Raw genomic sequence first — 16257 nt, forward strand, 5'->3', positions numbered from 1 at the left:
TTATTATGAATAGAAAAGGAGAAGATTTAGGGTATGTTTGGTTTGGATTTCTAGAGTGATTTTGGGAAAAAAAATTTAAAAATTTGTTTGGTTTGTAAATTTTCCAAAATAATTTTCAAAATCACTTTCTCTCTCTTACTTATCAATCAATCACTTTTTTTCTCCTCTCTCATTCTCAATCACTTTTTCTCTCACACACATCTACTCAATTAAAACAAAATATCAAATCATTCTAAACTCCCAAACTCGAAAACTACTTTCAAAATACACAACCAAACAAACCAAAAAAATTTCTAAACTCTCCCCCCAAAACAATTTTTAAAAACTACTCTCCCAAAACCAAACCAAACATACCGTTAATGTTTGAAGTGATGAATGAATCATCTAGACTATCTACTGTTCTCGCATGCTGATGATGGAAATGATGGGGCTTAAATTACATTTATGAATTAATCTGGATACAGTCGGATGCCTATATTTTGGGGACGTTACAATTCAATTTTGAAACAACAATCATATATCATATTGGCAATGTTTAAATAGCATGCCTTAGATTCAAACTTTTTGGATTACACAGCACTTTGTGAGAGGGAAAATACTGCTGAATCACAATTAAATAACCTAAATGGTTAATTATAGAAATATCAATTGGAACCATGATGCTGCAAGTAGCATGCTGCATTATCCCATGCTGAGATGACGACATATATGGACAATAATTCATACAAGTATCAAAGACAAATAAATTAGAAGGAAAAAAATTTAAAGGAAATGAAAGAAACAAACCAACCTCCATCTTTTGAAGCATGTCCTTCAGCTTTTCACGCCGCCGCCTCCTTGCATTATCATCTCCATCTCCCATTTCTTGAGCAGCTAACTTGTCACTCTCAGCAACAAGTTCTCCATTGCAACTTTCACAATGGAAATATTCATCCTCTGGAGAAACAAGTCGTAGTGCATCCAAAGCAGTATACCTGGACATTAGACAATGGGAAAATCCTTAAGCTTTTTATCTAGAGATATATAACCTAATAGCAGCGGCAACAGTAAAAAACCTTTTCCCGCAGTTGGGACATATATACTCCTGAACTGTGTTCTTGTTCTCCAGTTCATCTTTTAGCTTTTTCTTCATTCGATGCAGTCTGTACCTCACAACATCATATATCTGCAACACATCTTTTTCTTTAGAATTGTTGACTTCATTTATTTAAAAAACATAACATAAACAAATCCCCTAAAAAACAGAATAGAAGGCTTAAATCAGAAATGCAATATTTATAATTGACATTAGAAAAAGACTTTAAATTATAAATGAAATATTTAAAAATAAATTGATGGGGATAAACAGGTAAGTCACATGAATCTAAAATATATAAGCACCATGGATCTACAAGCAGAACCTGTGCATAATCTAAACAACAGTAAGAGTGAGTGTGCAGCTTAATCTTTTCTTCTCCCTCACGCCCATTTTGCTGACCATCAGCTGTGGCAGCTATTGCAGCACTATAAATTTTTGCACCTTTTGCTGTCTGTTACAAAATTAAACATCAAATAAATATCATAATGATAAAATTATAAATAAAAAAATATATATCATTTTCCCACTATTAGCAAACTGTAATGTAAGCCTAGTACTAACAATTCAGAATAAAAAGAACGAGAGGAAGAGAATTCTCTCAACTATACATGAATCAAATTGATATAAAGCACTGTCCCCTTTTGCTTTAAACACGTGTAATTTGATAACTAACCATATAGTTTGGTAGCTGCAAAGGCAATTGCAAACAGAAAAGGGATAGTCTTGCAGATGAAGATTTTAGAACAAAAACAAACAAAAAAATTTCTTTTTCTTTTTTAAGAACTTGGTTACAATTTTGAAAAAGGAAAATAAATACAAATTTACATGTTTTTGTTTTACCATTATATTCGAAGTTATTTTATTCAAACTTGTAATGTGTTTGTTGTGTTGTCCAAGTGTTGGACGTGTCCAACGAGTGTCGTGTCATGTTGGACATGGTGTCGAAGACAACACTTGACCTTCTTAGAAGTGTCTGTGCTTCTTAGAGAGAGAGAGAGAGAGAGAGCACATATTTGTGTTTGACCTAACAACAAAGCTACAAGGCACCCATGCGCTTACACCAAACCAAACTGAAAGTAGGAGATCTTAATGTGATAACCTGAAATTTGCACTTGAAATCATAATATGTAAATTACCAATGTTTACATAAATCAAAGTACTATTTAAGAGTGATAGTAAATACAGCTACTAGATGAACCTTGGTATTCAAGTACAATTATTATTTAAAATCCCACAAATAGAATATTTTCATATCTTCAATACATTTTTAGGAACAGGACTACAACATATTGCAGAAGAGTACACAGCAAATATATCAAGACCATAGTTATGAGCTCCCAAAGTGTAAATATAAACCCAATACAGAACTGACCTCTCTTCTATGATCCCTGGTGACTAGCTTTTCTTCTTCAAAAAATCTCAAAGTCCGACGCAGTTGCTTTGAGTGCAGCTTCAAGTCCTTCGCCAAATCTTCCTCTCTGACCCACTGACGCCTGAATACAATAAAATATATATTTCATCAACAAACAACAGACTAAAAAAGCATTGAATTTCAAAATGAATAAATGGGATGTAGCTTTAGTAACAATACAAGCAGAAATAACGGAAAACTGAAGATCGAAAACCAAGAGATAACAAAGCCTAAGAAGGGATGCACAGAATGGAATTACTGACAGCACAGAATGGCAACATAGAATGACTGGGCAACACAGTGGTGGAAGCATGCAAGGACCACAGTGGCTGGGACGTGGGAGGCTTTCACCACAATGTTTTTGGAGAAGTGCTTCCAAATGTTGTGATAGAGTTGCAAATGGAAAAGTTTACCTCTCTGATTCAGGTTACCTAATCTGTTACTCAGTACAAGGCCACATTCACGAGTTTATCTCAGTTTTGAGTCAATACCGTTGGTGTATGCAGTTTGAGCGAGGCTCAAGATCTCTGTTCGAGAGAACGTGGCAGCATCAAGGATCAGAGTTTATGTCGAGCTAGTTGAGGCAGCAAGTTTGGTTGAGGATTTAATACATTACTAGACACAAGGATCAGAGACTCCAGACAATATCACGTGAGTTCAAGTGCTCATTCTGATAGTCGTGCATCCAAAAGGAAGAGGGATTGTACTTCTCAGTTTTAGTTGTAGCAGCAGCATAGGTCTATTCCTGCCTTGCCTACCATATCTTTTAACAGGAGAAGATTACATGCATCAATGTCGTCGGCAGGGGCACATGCTTCAGAGTGTCCACAAAGGAGGCAATCTTAATAATTTTGTTAACCAAGACAGCCCCTCCTTAACAAAGCATTTCCAAGCCTTAATAAGTATACAATATGGTACTAATGCCTTGCTTGATTTTATCTTACTATGGCAAAAACTAGCTCAAACTCCCTTATTCAACTATAAAACATATATTCTATAGTTCCATCAAGGCTATCATATTCCTCTTTTTTTGTTTCTTTTCTTTTTTATTTTTTTTTTTGATTGGCTCCGAGGTGTCCGGATCTAAGCCCAACTAATTCCCAGGGGTGCACAAGCCATCGGTAAGGAGATTCCCGCAAGTACACCACGCTTAATTCAAAAGTTTTCTCCTGGTCCGATGGCCTCAAAGAATTGTTAACACTTAAAAGGTTTCGATCCCTGAATCTTGGAGGGAGCACACCCCCAAGACCCAAAGCCTTGCCATCAGGCCAACCCCTTGGGGTTACCATATTCCTCTTTTTTATCATCAATAAAAGAATATATTATTAAAAAAATGAAAAAAAAAAAAAAAAAAACAATAATGTACAACGGGGACAAGAAGTATGCCCAAAAAATAAACAAAAACAAAAAAATTATGTCAAATTGCTCTCTAAAATAAACACAAATTAAAAGTTAGCTTTGATCCTGGCACTTACTATATCCTAAGCCCCTCTGATCAATCAAAATCATGTGAAAACAAATAGAAAGCTATCATATTCTTCTCCTCCTAGCTTTCCCAAATGTTCTTCATTTAAGAGTTTCTCAAAATAATTTTTTCACCTTTCCTTAATCTCCTCATCCCTTATTAACATCCTCGAATCCTCACTTTTAATACATTTGACCTGATTAAAGTCTCTTGTTTTCCTTTCTCTCAATTTAACAAATTTAAAAATGTTCTTTCCTCCATCTTTACTTTCTAATTTAGTATAAAGATCATCATAGTCTTTTAACTTATCATCTCTAATTGGCCTTCTAATATCCTTATTAGCCAACTTATGTTTCTTAAAATTTTCTTCATTTTTTTCCTTTTACCACTTTTTATACCTTTCTTGTATTCTCCACATATGATTTGTATCATCTTCCAAACTCCAAGTTGCTTCTTTAAACACTTCATACTCAAGTACTTCTACTTTCTCACCTTTCAAATTCCACCATCGAATTCATAAGTTTTTAATATCTTTTGAAAAAAGCTTGAAACTCTTAAAACCTAAGAAGCACGGACACTGATACGGATACGGGTACGGGACATGGCAATTTCAAAAAAAAGGAGACATAGACCCAGCAGGAATACAACAATAAAATATATTTTCATATATTTTTATTTGCTATATAGATTAATATTACATCCACAAACTATCAATATTAACAAAAATAACTCTAATTCTATATTTATTTATTTTTTATTTAAAAAGACTATTAAATTAACACTTACAATTTATATCTTCTTTTTTTATAGATGATCTATTAAGTATTTAAAACTAAGAAAAAAATAATAAACATTCAATATTCATCAAAAGCACTAAAGAAAATGAGGGAAAAGATAACTTGGCATGTCCTTAGTGTGTCCCCGACATGTCCCCTGAAAATAAATTAATTGAATAAGGAAACATGCCATGTGGCATGTCCCATACATGTCCCCGTGTCCCCGAAGTATTCGTGTTTCCAACACAGATACGGCACTTATTTTGAAGTGCCGGTGCTTCATAGCCTAAAACATGACCCCCTAAATTTACCCACAATGATGTAGATTACTACATGTCAATTACAAATGGGTTTAAAAATCAACCACCTAAGACTCAACCCTTTGCCACATAATTATGTGTGAATTTAAGGGTCCGGTTGGATCTCTAACATTTCTCTTCTTTTTCTTTTCTTTTTTTTTTTTTTTGTTTGATATTTGCCCTGTGATGCATATATCTAGTATTATAAGCATATGTTGTCATGTTAAACGCTCTCTGAGATAACCTTACAATCTGTACATATTAAGCGGTCAACTCTTCTTACAAGAAAATATTTTCTTTTTGACTTAATTTTAAAAGTTATTAAGTGTTCCTCTCACTCTTTAAAGGTGTTGGTTACTATAGGATTAAATACTATTATGAATCTAAATGCTCTCTCCAACCTTATTTCCGTCACAATATCATATCCACCGTATACTTTCATACCTTATCATCGCCTACATTACTATTGAAATTCCCATCCATAATTATCTTATCTCCTCCAAGTATTTCATGCATTAGTCATCCAATTGATCCCAAAATGATCATTTAATATGTTCCTCCAACCCCATTTGGAATGCATAGACGTAAATTACATATTCTCTTCAACAAGTTTAAATAGTATTATTATGTCTCCTTTTCTCCTAATTGTTACTACATACAATTATTCCTAAACCACATATGCATGTGTCTTTTCTAGTATAATAAATTTTATACCCAATATACAATACTAAATTTTAATTTTTTTAATAGGGAATAGTTTGGCCTAGTTCAATTTGGTCTTTTATTTTATTTTATTTTTATCAAGAAGAAATTTTATTTAAAAATAAAAATATATCATTTTGACCTTTAATCCATGAACCGAACCGTAATCAACAGTTCTTAATTATTTGAAATGGGAAACTAATTGTTCCTTTAAAAAATAAACCAAACCAAATGATACGATTTGAACCGGTCCAAATCAGTTTAGTGGTTCCATCGTTTTTTTTATCACTCCTAATACAAATCTTTGATCCTAAAACTCTAACCACATGCCAACTAATGCTTTAGCCATACTCCACACACACGCACACACACGCGCACACACAGATGAATGGAAGAGTATAGCATAGCATAAGTGATAAAGGTCAAGGTTGCCGCACCTTCAGATTAAATGAGTGGAGATAATTCAATTTCTAGAAAGTAATCAGAACAACTTATTTCAAATAGAATGCCAAACAAACTTTTGCAGATTGGTCCCAAATAAAAATAATAATAATCTTTCACAAATGGTAGTGTTGGCTCAAATGGAGGAATTGGTTACGATAATTGTATAAACCAAACCAAACTAAGCCTTAGGTCCTATCAAATGAGGTCGACTACATGAATCATTCTTCTCCACTCAACTTTATCAGCAGCCATTTGGTTAGTCAAATTAAGGCGATTCATATCTTTATTTACTATACTAATCCACGTCAATCTAGGTCTGCCCCTTCCCCTAACATTTTCATCTACCGTCATTGTATTGCATTTCTTCATCACTGCTTCTGTTGGTCTCTGTTGTATTATATATGACCCAACCATCTCAATCTATTCTCTCTCAACTTATCTTGTATCGGTACTATTCCTAACCATTCACGAATATATTTATTCCTAACTCTAACTTTTCTAGTCTTGCCACACATCTACCTTAGCATCCTCATCTCAGCAACACTCATTTTATCGACATGTTCAGTGTTTTAAAAAGTGCGCTTAGGCGCACGCCTAAGCCCAAGGCGAGATGAAGCGCAGCCTTGCGCCTCAAGCATGGCGAGGCGAGGCGACATGGGCGAGGCGCAGCTTAGGCGACGAAGCGCGCGCTTTATTATAAAGCCTGAGGCGTGCGCTTCATGCGTTTCAAATGTTTTTCACTTCAGCAGCCCCCATTTGTTTACTGTGTGGATACCCACATGGGATAACATCTCATTTACATCATAAAATGATACAAACGTGGATCAACAGAGCAAAAACACAGGTTCTCTTCTCCTCTTCTCTGGTTCTCTTCTCTTCTCCTCTTCTGGTTCTGTTACACCCTGTTTTTTTTTTTTGGTTCGATTCTTCTCTTCTCCTCTGGTTCGATTCTTCTCCTCTTCTTCCTTTCGTTGTCTTCTTCTCGCTTTTGTCTCGCTCTCTCTCTGTCGCCTTCCCTCTCGCGATCGCGATCTCTCTCTCTCTCTCCTGTCTGGTTCGCGATCGCGATCGCGATCTCTCTCTCGTGTTCTCTCTCACGCTGACGATCTATCTCTCTCTCTCTTTCTTCTGTCTCTCTTTCTTCTGTCTCTCCCTTTATCTTCTATTCATATATAGATATATATATAATATTATATAATATCTAATATATAATATATAATATACAATATACTTATAATATATAAAATATAATTGATTTATATATATATAATACCTATTATATAATATACAACATACTTATAATATATAAAATATAATTGATTTATATATATAATATAATACAATACCTATTATATAATATCTAATATACTTATAGATAATATGTAAAATAAAATACATTAATTATTTAAAAATAAACACATGTATATAAAATAAAAATATACTTCCGTAAAATAAAAATAAACACATGTATATAAAATAAAATAAAAAAATTAATTAAAACACATTATTTAAAAAATATAATAAATAAATAAAATAATATATATATTAAAAAATTAATTGTTTTTTTTCTTCTTATTAAAAAAATTAATAATATACATATTAAATATTTGTTTATGTAGAAAATTGTGCTTTATTAATATTTTGCTTAACTTCTATAACTTGCGCCTCGCTTTGGTGAGGCAGGCGCCTCACCTCGCGTCTCGGGGCTTAGGCTCCAGGTGACCTTGGCGCCTCGATGCGCCTAGGGCTTTTTAAAACACTGGGCATGTTGTTTCTTATCTCCAAGTGCATGACAAAAGGGAAAAGCGTGTTCAATTGTCACCAAAACCAGCAATAGCACAAGTGCAAGCAGCAGAACAACCAAATCACTTAAAAAAGAAGAAAAGGACATATGGGATCATAGACCATCAGAAAAATTGTGTTGGATCCTCAGGCAAAAACAACAATTGGCAACTTCAATGATAATGTGAATGCTTTAGAAGATTCAGTCCAGGATGAGAAACCAGCTCTGACCAGTTTTTAAGACTAAGAGAGACAAAAGGAAAATAATGATAGCACATAGTTGATGTAGTTAGATAACAATTAAAGGCTTTTGAGAATCATATTTAACACTGGCTTGTGAATTTTAATGATTATGGAAAGAACAAGCAGAGTCAAATAAATAGACAATGGCGGTGTTTGGGAAAGATTTTTTTTGGTTTTTTTTTTTACTAAAAGCCAAATTGATTACAAAACAAAAAAAAAAACAAATCCAAACAAAATATCACATCAAACCCCATAATCATTTCACTTTTTCCCTCACAAACATCACATCCAACCACAAAAAAATTCAACTATCTTCCCAAACACAAAAAAAAAAAAAAAAAAAAATTCTCCAATAATATCCTACAACTAAAAAAACCTACAAAAAAAACCCACTTCCCAAGCACCCACAATGTTCTTCTAAATTTCATGACAAAAAAAAATGGCTTTAAATTATACTGCTAAAACATGTGAATAAACTCAGCCTTTGGCCAATTACTGGAAAAGACAAGCAAAATGAATATAAAAAGGAATAGATGAAACTTCAGCTTCAATAGTTTATCCACAGAGTGTCAAAAATTTAGAGAAACAATATTCAAGGTCTCTAATGTGGATCGGAGCACATGCTAAGATGTCGTTCACTAATTTCTACTCAAAAGTGGCTTCTCCAAATAGACTCATTTTTTAATGTAAAACTTAATGTGAGCATGAGACAATCTGGGTTTTCTTCCCCTAAATTCTTTATGCATTTTTTGGAGGTTCTTTTTCTTAATCACAAGAGATTAAATATACTTGCAAAAAAGACCAACATTCAAATGAGGTGTAATGGATTTGAAGTTTGTTGTGAGCAGAACATGGTGTATTTTCTTGAATATGCTTAATATATCATGCACACAAACACCTCTAAGATGATCACCCAATTCCACTTGCAGTGGTGCAATTTTATTTGTTGTTTGCCTATAGTTGGTTATGGTAGAAGAGAGACTTTGAGGGAGATTTGGTTAAAATAGAACCCACTCAGTCATTTCCAATTTGGTATAAACAACATGAACATCATTATGGTTGGTGTTTGTGATTCCGTTAGTTGGCTGTTGCACATCTTTCCTTTCTAAGCAAAAGTCAAAAAATTAAGAACTGCTTTGGCAGAACAACACACAGTTTTGGGGAATTGTTTGAGCTGGCAAAATCAAGATCTTCCATTTTTGTTCCATCGGCCACCAAAGCACCAATTCCACCACTGAATTTAGCCCCCTAAATTCAGCAAATCTAAACTCTATATAGCATTACTTTTTTTAAAATAGGGCTCTTTCAAACTAGGGACCTTCTAAAATCGGGGGCCTTTCAAAATCAGGGGCCTAAAGCCTTTGCTTCGTTGGCTTTACATTAGAGCCACCCCAGTAAATAGCAAAAGGATATGACATATAGAATGATATTGAGCCTTAAATCTCCCAGGTATATCGGTATGTATGATGCCCTAGCACCAAAGTCGCTACAGTTTCAGATGTAAGCATACAGTTATGAATTTATGTGAAATATTAACTCCTGTGGGCTCATTTCAAAAGCAACATCAAACTTTATATATTTCATTTTCCAGCTAAATGAGCGAAGAAGCAATTTCTAATCAAACTGCAAATCATTTGCTTTGTGAAAGCTTGAGCAAAATCACACAAACACTGAAATATCTTGGTTTCCGGGTTTAACAACCTACTTCTACGGTCATGTAATGCTCAAATACAACAGTATACACAAGTTCTGAAGTTGCAAAGTCAAATACTAAAAAATTATTGAAGTAATACCATATTAAAAAGGAAAAAACAAACAAATAAATAAATAAAATACCTAGTGAGAGCATCAAGTACCACCACAGCAATTCCTCTATTATCACTCCTCCCAGTTTTGGGCTGATTTTCTCCTTTTGTTGTGATGTCATCGTAAAAAGCCCTAGCTGCTAGCTTCACCAACCTATATAAATCCAAATTCCATTAACAAAAAATATAAATTAATCGATCAAAAACCGGTTTGTTTAGCCAGAAAAGAAAAAAGAAATCAAAAGTTGAAGAAACAACACAATTTATATACCTGTTAAATGGTTCTACGCTCATGTTCTATATCTGGAAATTTTGGTTAGAATTGCGAGAAATCGATTGTGGAATGTGAAATCGATTGGAAGAATGTAAGGGCAGTTCTATACACCTTCGCAGGTCACAAACGAAACGAGGGTCACAGACTGCCGAGTCGCGATTGGGAGTTGGCCTTGAACCCACGAAGTCGAACTGAATCACGAAAATTCCAATCCAGTCGTGAAATCAAATCGCGAAGTTGAATCCAGGGAAAAGCTGCGAGCTGCGAAGTTGAAGACTGATTTTGTGCGTGTAAATCGAACTTGATTTGCCAAGTAGGGTTCTTGAGAATTCATAGCCAACAACAACGAAGAAATCAGTAACGAATTTAGCTGATGACTAGACTCGTTTCGCACCATCACATTTTAGTTTAAGCGTAATAAATAAATAAATAAATTAATTAATTATTATAATAAAAACTTTAAAAATAAATTATTATTAATATAAAATTTAAAATTATTAGGCCTCTTCTAACAAACTTTTAACATTGTTTATGCAATTAAACTTATTAAAATAATATAATATACTAGTCCGGAGGTCGGGGTCGCCACAGTCTCTCCCCCATGGAAAGTTGGGTCCTCCAAACTTAAGTTACCTTCTGATGGAAACAAATGCGGATACCGTTGCCGCATCTCTTCCTCTTTCTCCCAAGTGGCCTCCTTCCCATAATATTCTCTTCACTCGACCTTCACCATAAGGATAGTTTTGTTTCTCAATTGCTTCACTTGCCGATCAATGATTGGCACGGACCATTCTTCATACATCATATCCTCATCTAGAGCAATCTGGTGGTAATCAATCACATTGAACGAAACTCTAAGATACCCACAAAGCATGGATACATGGAAAAACGTTATGCACTTGTTTCATTCCCGGTGGCAAGGCAATACGGTAAGCAAGAAGACCCAACCTCTCAAGGATCTGAAACGGTCCAATGTAGCGCAGAGTCAATTTTCCTTTTTTACCAAATCCCATATGCCCTTTCATCGGGGTCACTTTGACGAATACATGATCTCTCACTTCGTACTCTAAGTCCCTTCTTTACTGATCCGCATAACTTTTCTGTCGGCTTTGTGCAATTTTGAGCCTTCGCTAAATGATTTTGATTTTCTCAGTCGTTTCTTGCACAAGTTCAGTCCCATAAATAGCTCTATCACCAACCTCTGTCCAACAAATTGACGATCTATACTTTCTGCCATATAGTGCCTCATATGGTGCTATACTGATACTCGTGTGAAAACTGTTATTTTAATTGTGTGATTACATGTTTAATTTTGTAATTATCTGTTGTCACATGGAACATCTGTTCAAATTGATAGCTTGAGACAGAAATTGAAAGCCTAAACGGCTTCAGGAACTGAAATTGACTATCCCAATGGGCTAATTAGAATATTTAGAAATTTATGGCAACTTTAATTGAAATTTGATTCAGATCAAAATAAGTTGAATGATTGATTAGAGTTTATTAGAATGAAGTGGGATTAATTAGTCCTAACTAAGCTTAATTAACTTAAGCCAATTATATACATATATATGAGCTACATAAGCTCAATTAGACAAAAAATACATCTTGGAGCTAAGATTTTAAAGAAGGGAAGCTAAGAACTCAACACTTATATAGAGAGAAGAAGAATTGTGAAGGAGAATTGAAGAATTAAGCTATACAACACTTGCATTCACACATTAGGTGGACGTCCGAGGCCTAGTGTCACCACAAACCACTGTGAGTAATAACTTTATAAAGATATGTTCAAGTGATATTTATTTTCAAAAATGTTATTGTTATCGGAATCGATACATGATTGATTGATTGGGTTTATTGAAGTACTAACTTTTACTAATGAATGAAGTTCATTTTTGAAAGTAAACTCGTGGCATCCTTTAGTGAGGCCCTCGCCCGGGGGAAACAATACCGTGGCCCATTGTTAATAGGCCCTCACCTGGGGAAAACAATACCGTGGCCCATTGTTAATAGGCCCTCGCTCGGGGGAAACAATACCGTGGCCCATTGCTAAATAGGCCCTTGCCTGGGGGAAATCAATACTAGGGCCCATTGTTTAATAGGCCCTTGCCTGGGAGATATAATACTATGGCCCATTGGCCCTCGCCCGAGGGAAATAATACCGTGGCCCATTGGATAATTGAATATGATATATTGATTGACCCTCAAGGTCCCATTGCTATTGATACATTGTTACTCTATTGGATGTACCACGTAATTTGTCATTGAATGAGAATTGTTAATGGGATAACACGGATCATTGAGAATTAAATTGAAATTAGAATTGTATTGAATATGCTGTCGATCAATGATTTTGTTTATCGTGAAGGATTGACATGATGGCTTATCTAATTAATATTTGTACTGCTGTGGAACTTCATTCATATAACCTCTTTATCATGTTATTACTCATTGGGCATTAGCTCACTATTTATGTTTATATATATGAAGGTGAGCATGTTGAACATCAAGGTTAGAGATTGCCTCGGAGTCACCCCATGGTTAGCCTTTTGTGGAGCTCCTGAGATGGAGCCACTTGGACTCATGATGAGCCAAGCAAGCCTAAACTCCTTTTTGTAATGAACTCTTAGTTGAATTTTGGTATAGGGTTTTTTTTTTTTGTATATGTCTTTTGTCTAGTTGAATTGTGGCTGAACCTCTGTTTGTTTTATTTTCCTTCTTCTTTTGGAAGCTTTTGTAATGTATAAGTACTTATCTTTGGAATGGTTGAACAATGCTACTGTAAACTCGCTAAGCCCCGTATTTAATATTGGTTGGATATTTGTATAGAGGTCGTAGGTAATTCGTGATTACTGGCCGGTCATGATACTAAACCTGTAGGGGCGGGTTTGGGTCCTGACATGCCCCGTCAAGCTAAAGCATTTTGTGGAAGGAGTTTCAGCTTGTCATGAAGAAATTGAAACTTGGAGGACGAAAGTCCCTTGGTAAGAACATCAACAATCTGATCTTTGAAGGAAATTAACTGGACCTGAAAATCTTTGCGAGTGACCTTGTCATGGACAAAATGAAAATCAATTTCCATGTATTTGGTGCAAGAGTGGAAAATATGATTTGTAGTGAAGTAGGTAGTGTAACACTGCCCGAGGGTTACCTATGCGCGTTAATAGTTTGGATCTTCGGTCTCTTTAATCTAGTCTCACGAGTGCAATGTGAATCATAGATGAGAGTCCACATTTGGCAACTTTTAAAAAATCTATTTTATTGCAAAAGCATTTGCCAGAAATAGACTGCGTCATCAAATCTGAGAGTCGCCACCTAATATTTATTTTGGGAGAATTAGGAAGTGACCCGTGCCAATGCCACTGTTCGTCGTAACCAAAGATGCTTGGCTCGGAACCTTAGATATGAAGGGGGAAGATCATTAATTGAGCACCCCGCTCACCAAATCAGAAGATCAACCTTTATTAACCATGATATGATTTTTATTTCCTTTATGTATTCATATTCCGGTTATTAATAAATCCTAAAATTTACTATGTGAAGCAAACACATATAGACTGTGTCGTCTAATTGGAGCAATTTGATTTCATTGTTTTGAAAGTGTTTTGAATAGTGCAATCATGAAAATCAATTTTATTCTAAATTAAATAATACAACCTTCACTCACTGGCATGCATAGAGTTATATCAAATCAACACATAGCCACATGGTAGTATACTAAACATAGTAAAAAATCACACAAAGGTGGGATACTAAAGCACAAAACTTACATATTTACCGACGTCCGCAAATAGGCATAAAAACAACATTAGTAAACATTAGTAAACAATATCCTAATGTAATTCACTTATGAAATGCAACTACAGATCTGGCTTCTAGTATATGACATGTGAATTATCCCAAAGCATGAGATAGTGCACAAAATCACATAATAAGCAATTAAACCCACAAATGCAAATTTAGCCGGATCTTAAGGCATAAATCATGGATGCAAGGAATGGATGTGATGACAAAACAAAATATACAGCATATATATAGATATGGAAAGCAAATAAAAGAACGGGATAGAAAGAAGCAGGGAGGGGAAATTATTACATCACTTTGAAAATTACAAATCCAAATAAGGGGGGAGAGGAAAATAATTATAACAAAGTTAAATTCTCACAATCACTCTCTAATTAAACTAAAAATGATAAAAATAGAAGCTGCAGGGGCCTCAGAAACCGTCGGAGACTGTTTTGCTCATCGCCAGGAGGCTGCTGGGTTCTGTCTTGGAGAATATTGGCTGGCCAACCAAAAAAAGTGGTCAGTTGGCCAATAAGGCCAAGCCAAGTGCTTTGTTTTGTTCAAACACCAGAAAAACAAATGGGAAATATGCAAGTGGCTCAACTAATCACTGCAAATTAGCTTACAATAGGTTTATAACATGAAATCAAAGCAAGAAACGCAATAGAAGAGAGAACATAAAAGAAAATGCAAGAAAATGAAAAGTGTGCACAATCTACCTTCCAAGGAAAGGATTTGATTTCCAAACTTCTTTTTCCTTACTGTCAAGCTTATGGAAGTATGTTCTCAATTCGCAATTTTAAAATTCGAAATTGTTGTTGGAATGGTGTTTTGGGGATGTTTAACAGTGTATATATGGGGAAGAGTGTGTGTGTGGAGAAGAGTTTCAACTCTCTGTTTTTCACTCAAATTCAAGAACACTCATTATCTTTTGATCAAAGCTACTAGAATTAGGCTATTTCAGAATTTATGGGATGGTTTTGATGTATGGAATATGGAATTTCAGTGTATGTTTAGAAGAAATGGAAGTTTTGGTTCAAAACTTAACTTCTCTCTTTCTCTCCCTATATCTCTTCAATTCTCTCTCAATTAAATTCTTTTTTTTCATCCTTTGATCCTAATCAGAGAGGATTGCTAAGTCAAGGAGGTGGGAGACAAGGTTGATGATGAATTCATCCTTATGGAAGAGAACAAGCCTCCTTTTGACAATGGTGACCAAATGAAGATAATAGAAGGTGAGGAAGGGTGTATCTCGTGCACATATGTACCAATAAATATTTGGAATAACAAGTTCCACTCACTTCTAGCAAGAATTCTACCGAAACTGCCATGCTTCTAGGTAAACTAGCCAGCCAACTACTTTCTTGGCTGGCCAGCCAAAAGATGATCTACATGGCCAAAACACTGGCCGGCCGACCACTTTTTTGGTAGGTAGTCAAACCAATGGCCAGGGCTGACTACTTTGCATGAAACATGATTTTTTGACAGAATTCTCATCATTTCCTTCAATTTCCACACTGTTCTTTGCTTAATTTCCTAAGAAAATGTTTCATTTTGAAGTTTAAAACTGAGCCTCGGAACACTAAGGAAATATTCAGAATAAAGTGCGAAAAGAAAGGTTTTGAAAGAAAGTTTTGAACGGGCTTTGAATACTTGGCCAAAACAAGCATAGGTTTGGAAATGAAGCACAAATTCCATTTTTCTTACTGAGAATTATGCAAGAAACACATTCTGATTTTCATCACCGGGTAATCAAAAGGAAGCGCCCAAGTCTTAGGGCCAGTCAAAATAGGATGCCTATAAGTGGCACCGACATTGTCACACCACAAGGTTGGAGAAGTGGAAATGTACACACCAAGTTAATATAACAATGATTGTAGCCAACTTAATTCTGCAGCTGCATCAGCTAAAGCCTTATATTCAGATTCCATCGAAAGTCGGGCAATGGTGTGTTGTTTGCAAAAGGACTAACAAATGAGATTAACTCTAAGAAAATAGCATAACCACTAGTAAATCGGAGATCATCAACACAACTAGGCCAGTCAGCGTCTGAGTAAGCCTGCAATTGTAAGGCTAAGTCTTTTGGAAAAAAAAAAAACCATATGTACCAGTGTGTTTGAGGTAGTGCAAAATACGTTTGACAGCCTGTAGACACCTCATTTTGACTAGCCTTAAGACTTGGGCGCTTTTTC

At 35.1% G+C, this 16257-nt stretch overlaps 1 protein-coding gene across 1 annotated transcript in view; it reads right to left on the minus strand.

Annotated features, from left to right (window-relative positions):
- LOC114311302 (Transcription factor TFIIE, alpha subunit) overlaps nucleotides 1-10674 on the minus strand; it is a 28672-nt gene extending 17998 nt beyond the window's left edge. The window contains exons 1-7 of the mRNA XM_028257421.2: nucleotides 10391-10674; nucleotides 10277-10308; nucleotides 10037-10159; nucleotides 2451-2571; nucleotides 1401-1529; nucleotides 1056-1165; nucleotides 791-974 (exon numbers count right to left, since the gene is read on the minus strand). Coding sequence (XP_028113222.1) covers nucleotides 791-974; nucleotides 1056-1165; nucleotides 1401-1529; nucleotides 2451-2571; nucleotides 10037-10159; nucleotides 10277-10299 — 690 coding nt within the window. The 5' untranslated portion in view covers nucleotides 10300-10308; nucleotides 10391-10674. The remainder of the gene's footprint in view (nucleotides 1-790; nucleotides 975-1055; nucleotides 1166-1400; nucleotides 1530-2450; nucleotides 2572-10036; nucleotides 10160-10276; nucleotides 10309-10390) is intronic.
- Nucleotides 10675-16257: the final 5583 nt, after the last annotated feature.

This window comes from Camellia sinensis, chromosome 5, assembly GCF_055761805.1.
Source record: "Camellia sinensis isolate YWXY chromosome 5, ASM5576180v1, whole genome shotgun sequence".
NCBI lineage: Eukaryota > Viridiplantae > Streptophyta > Magnoliopsida > Ericales > Theaceae > Camellia > Camellia sinensis.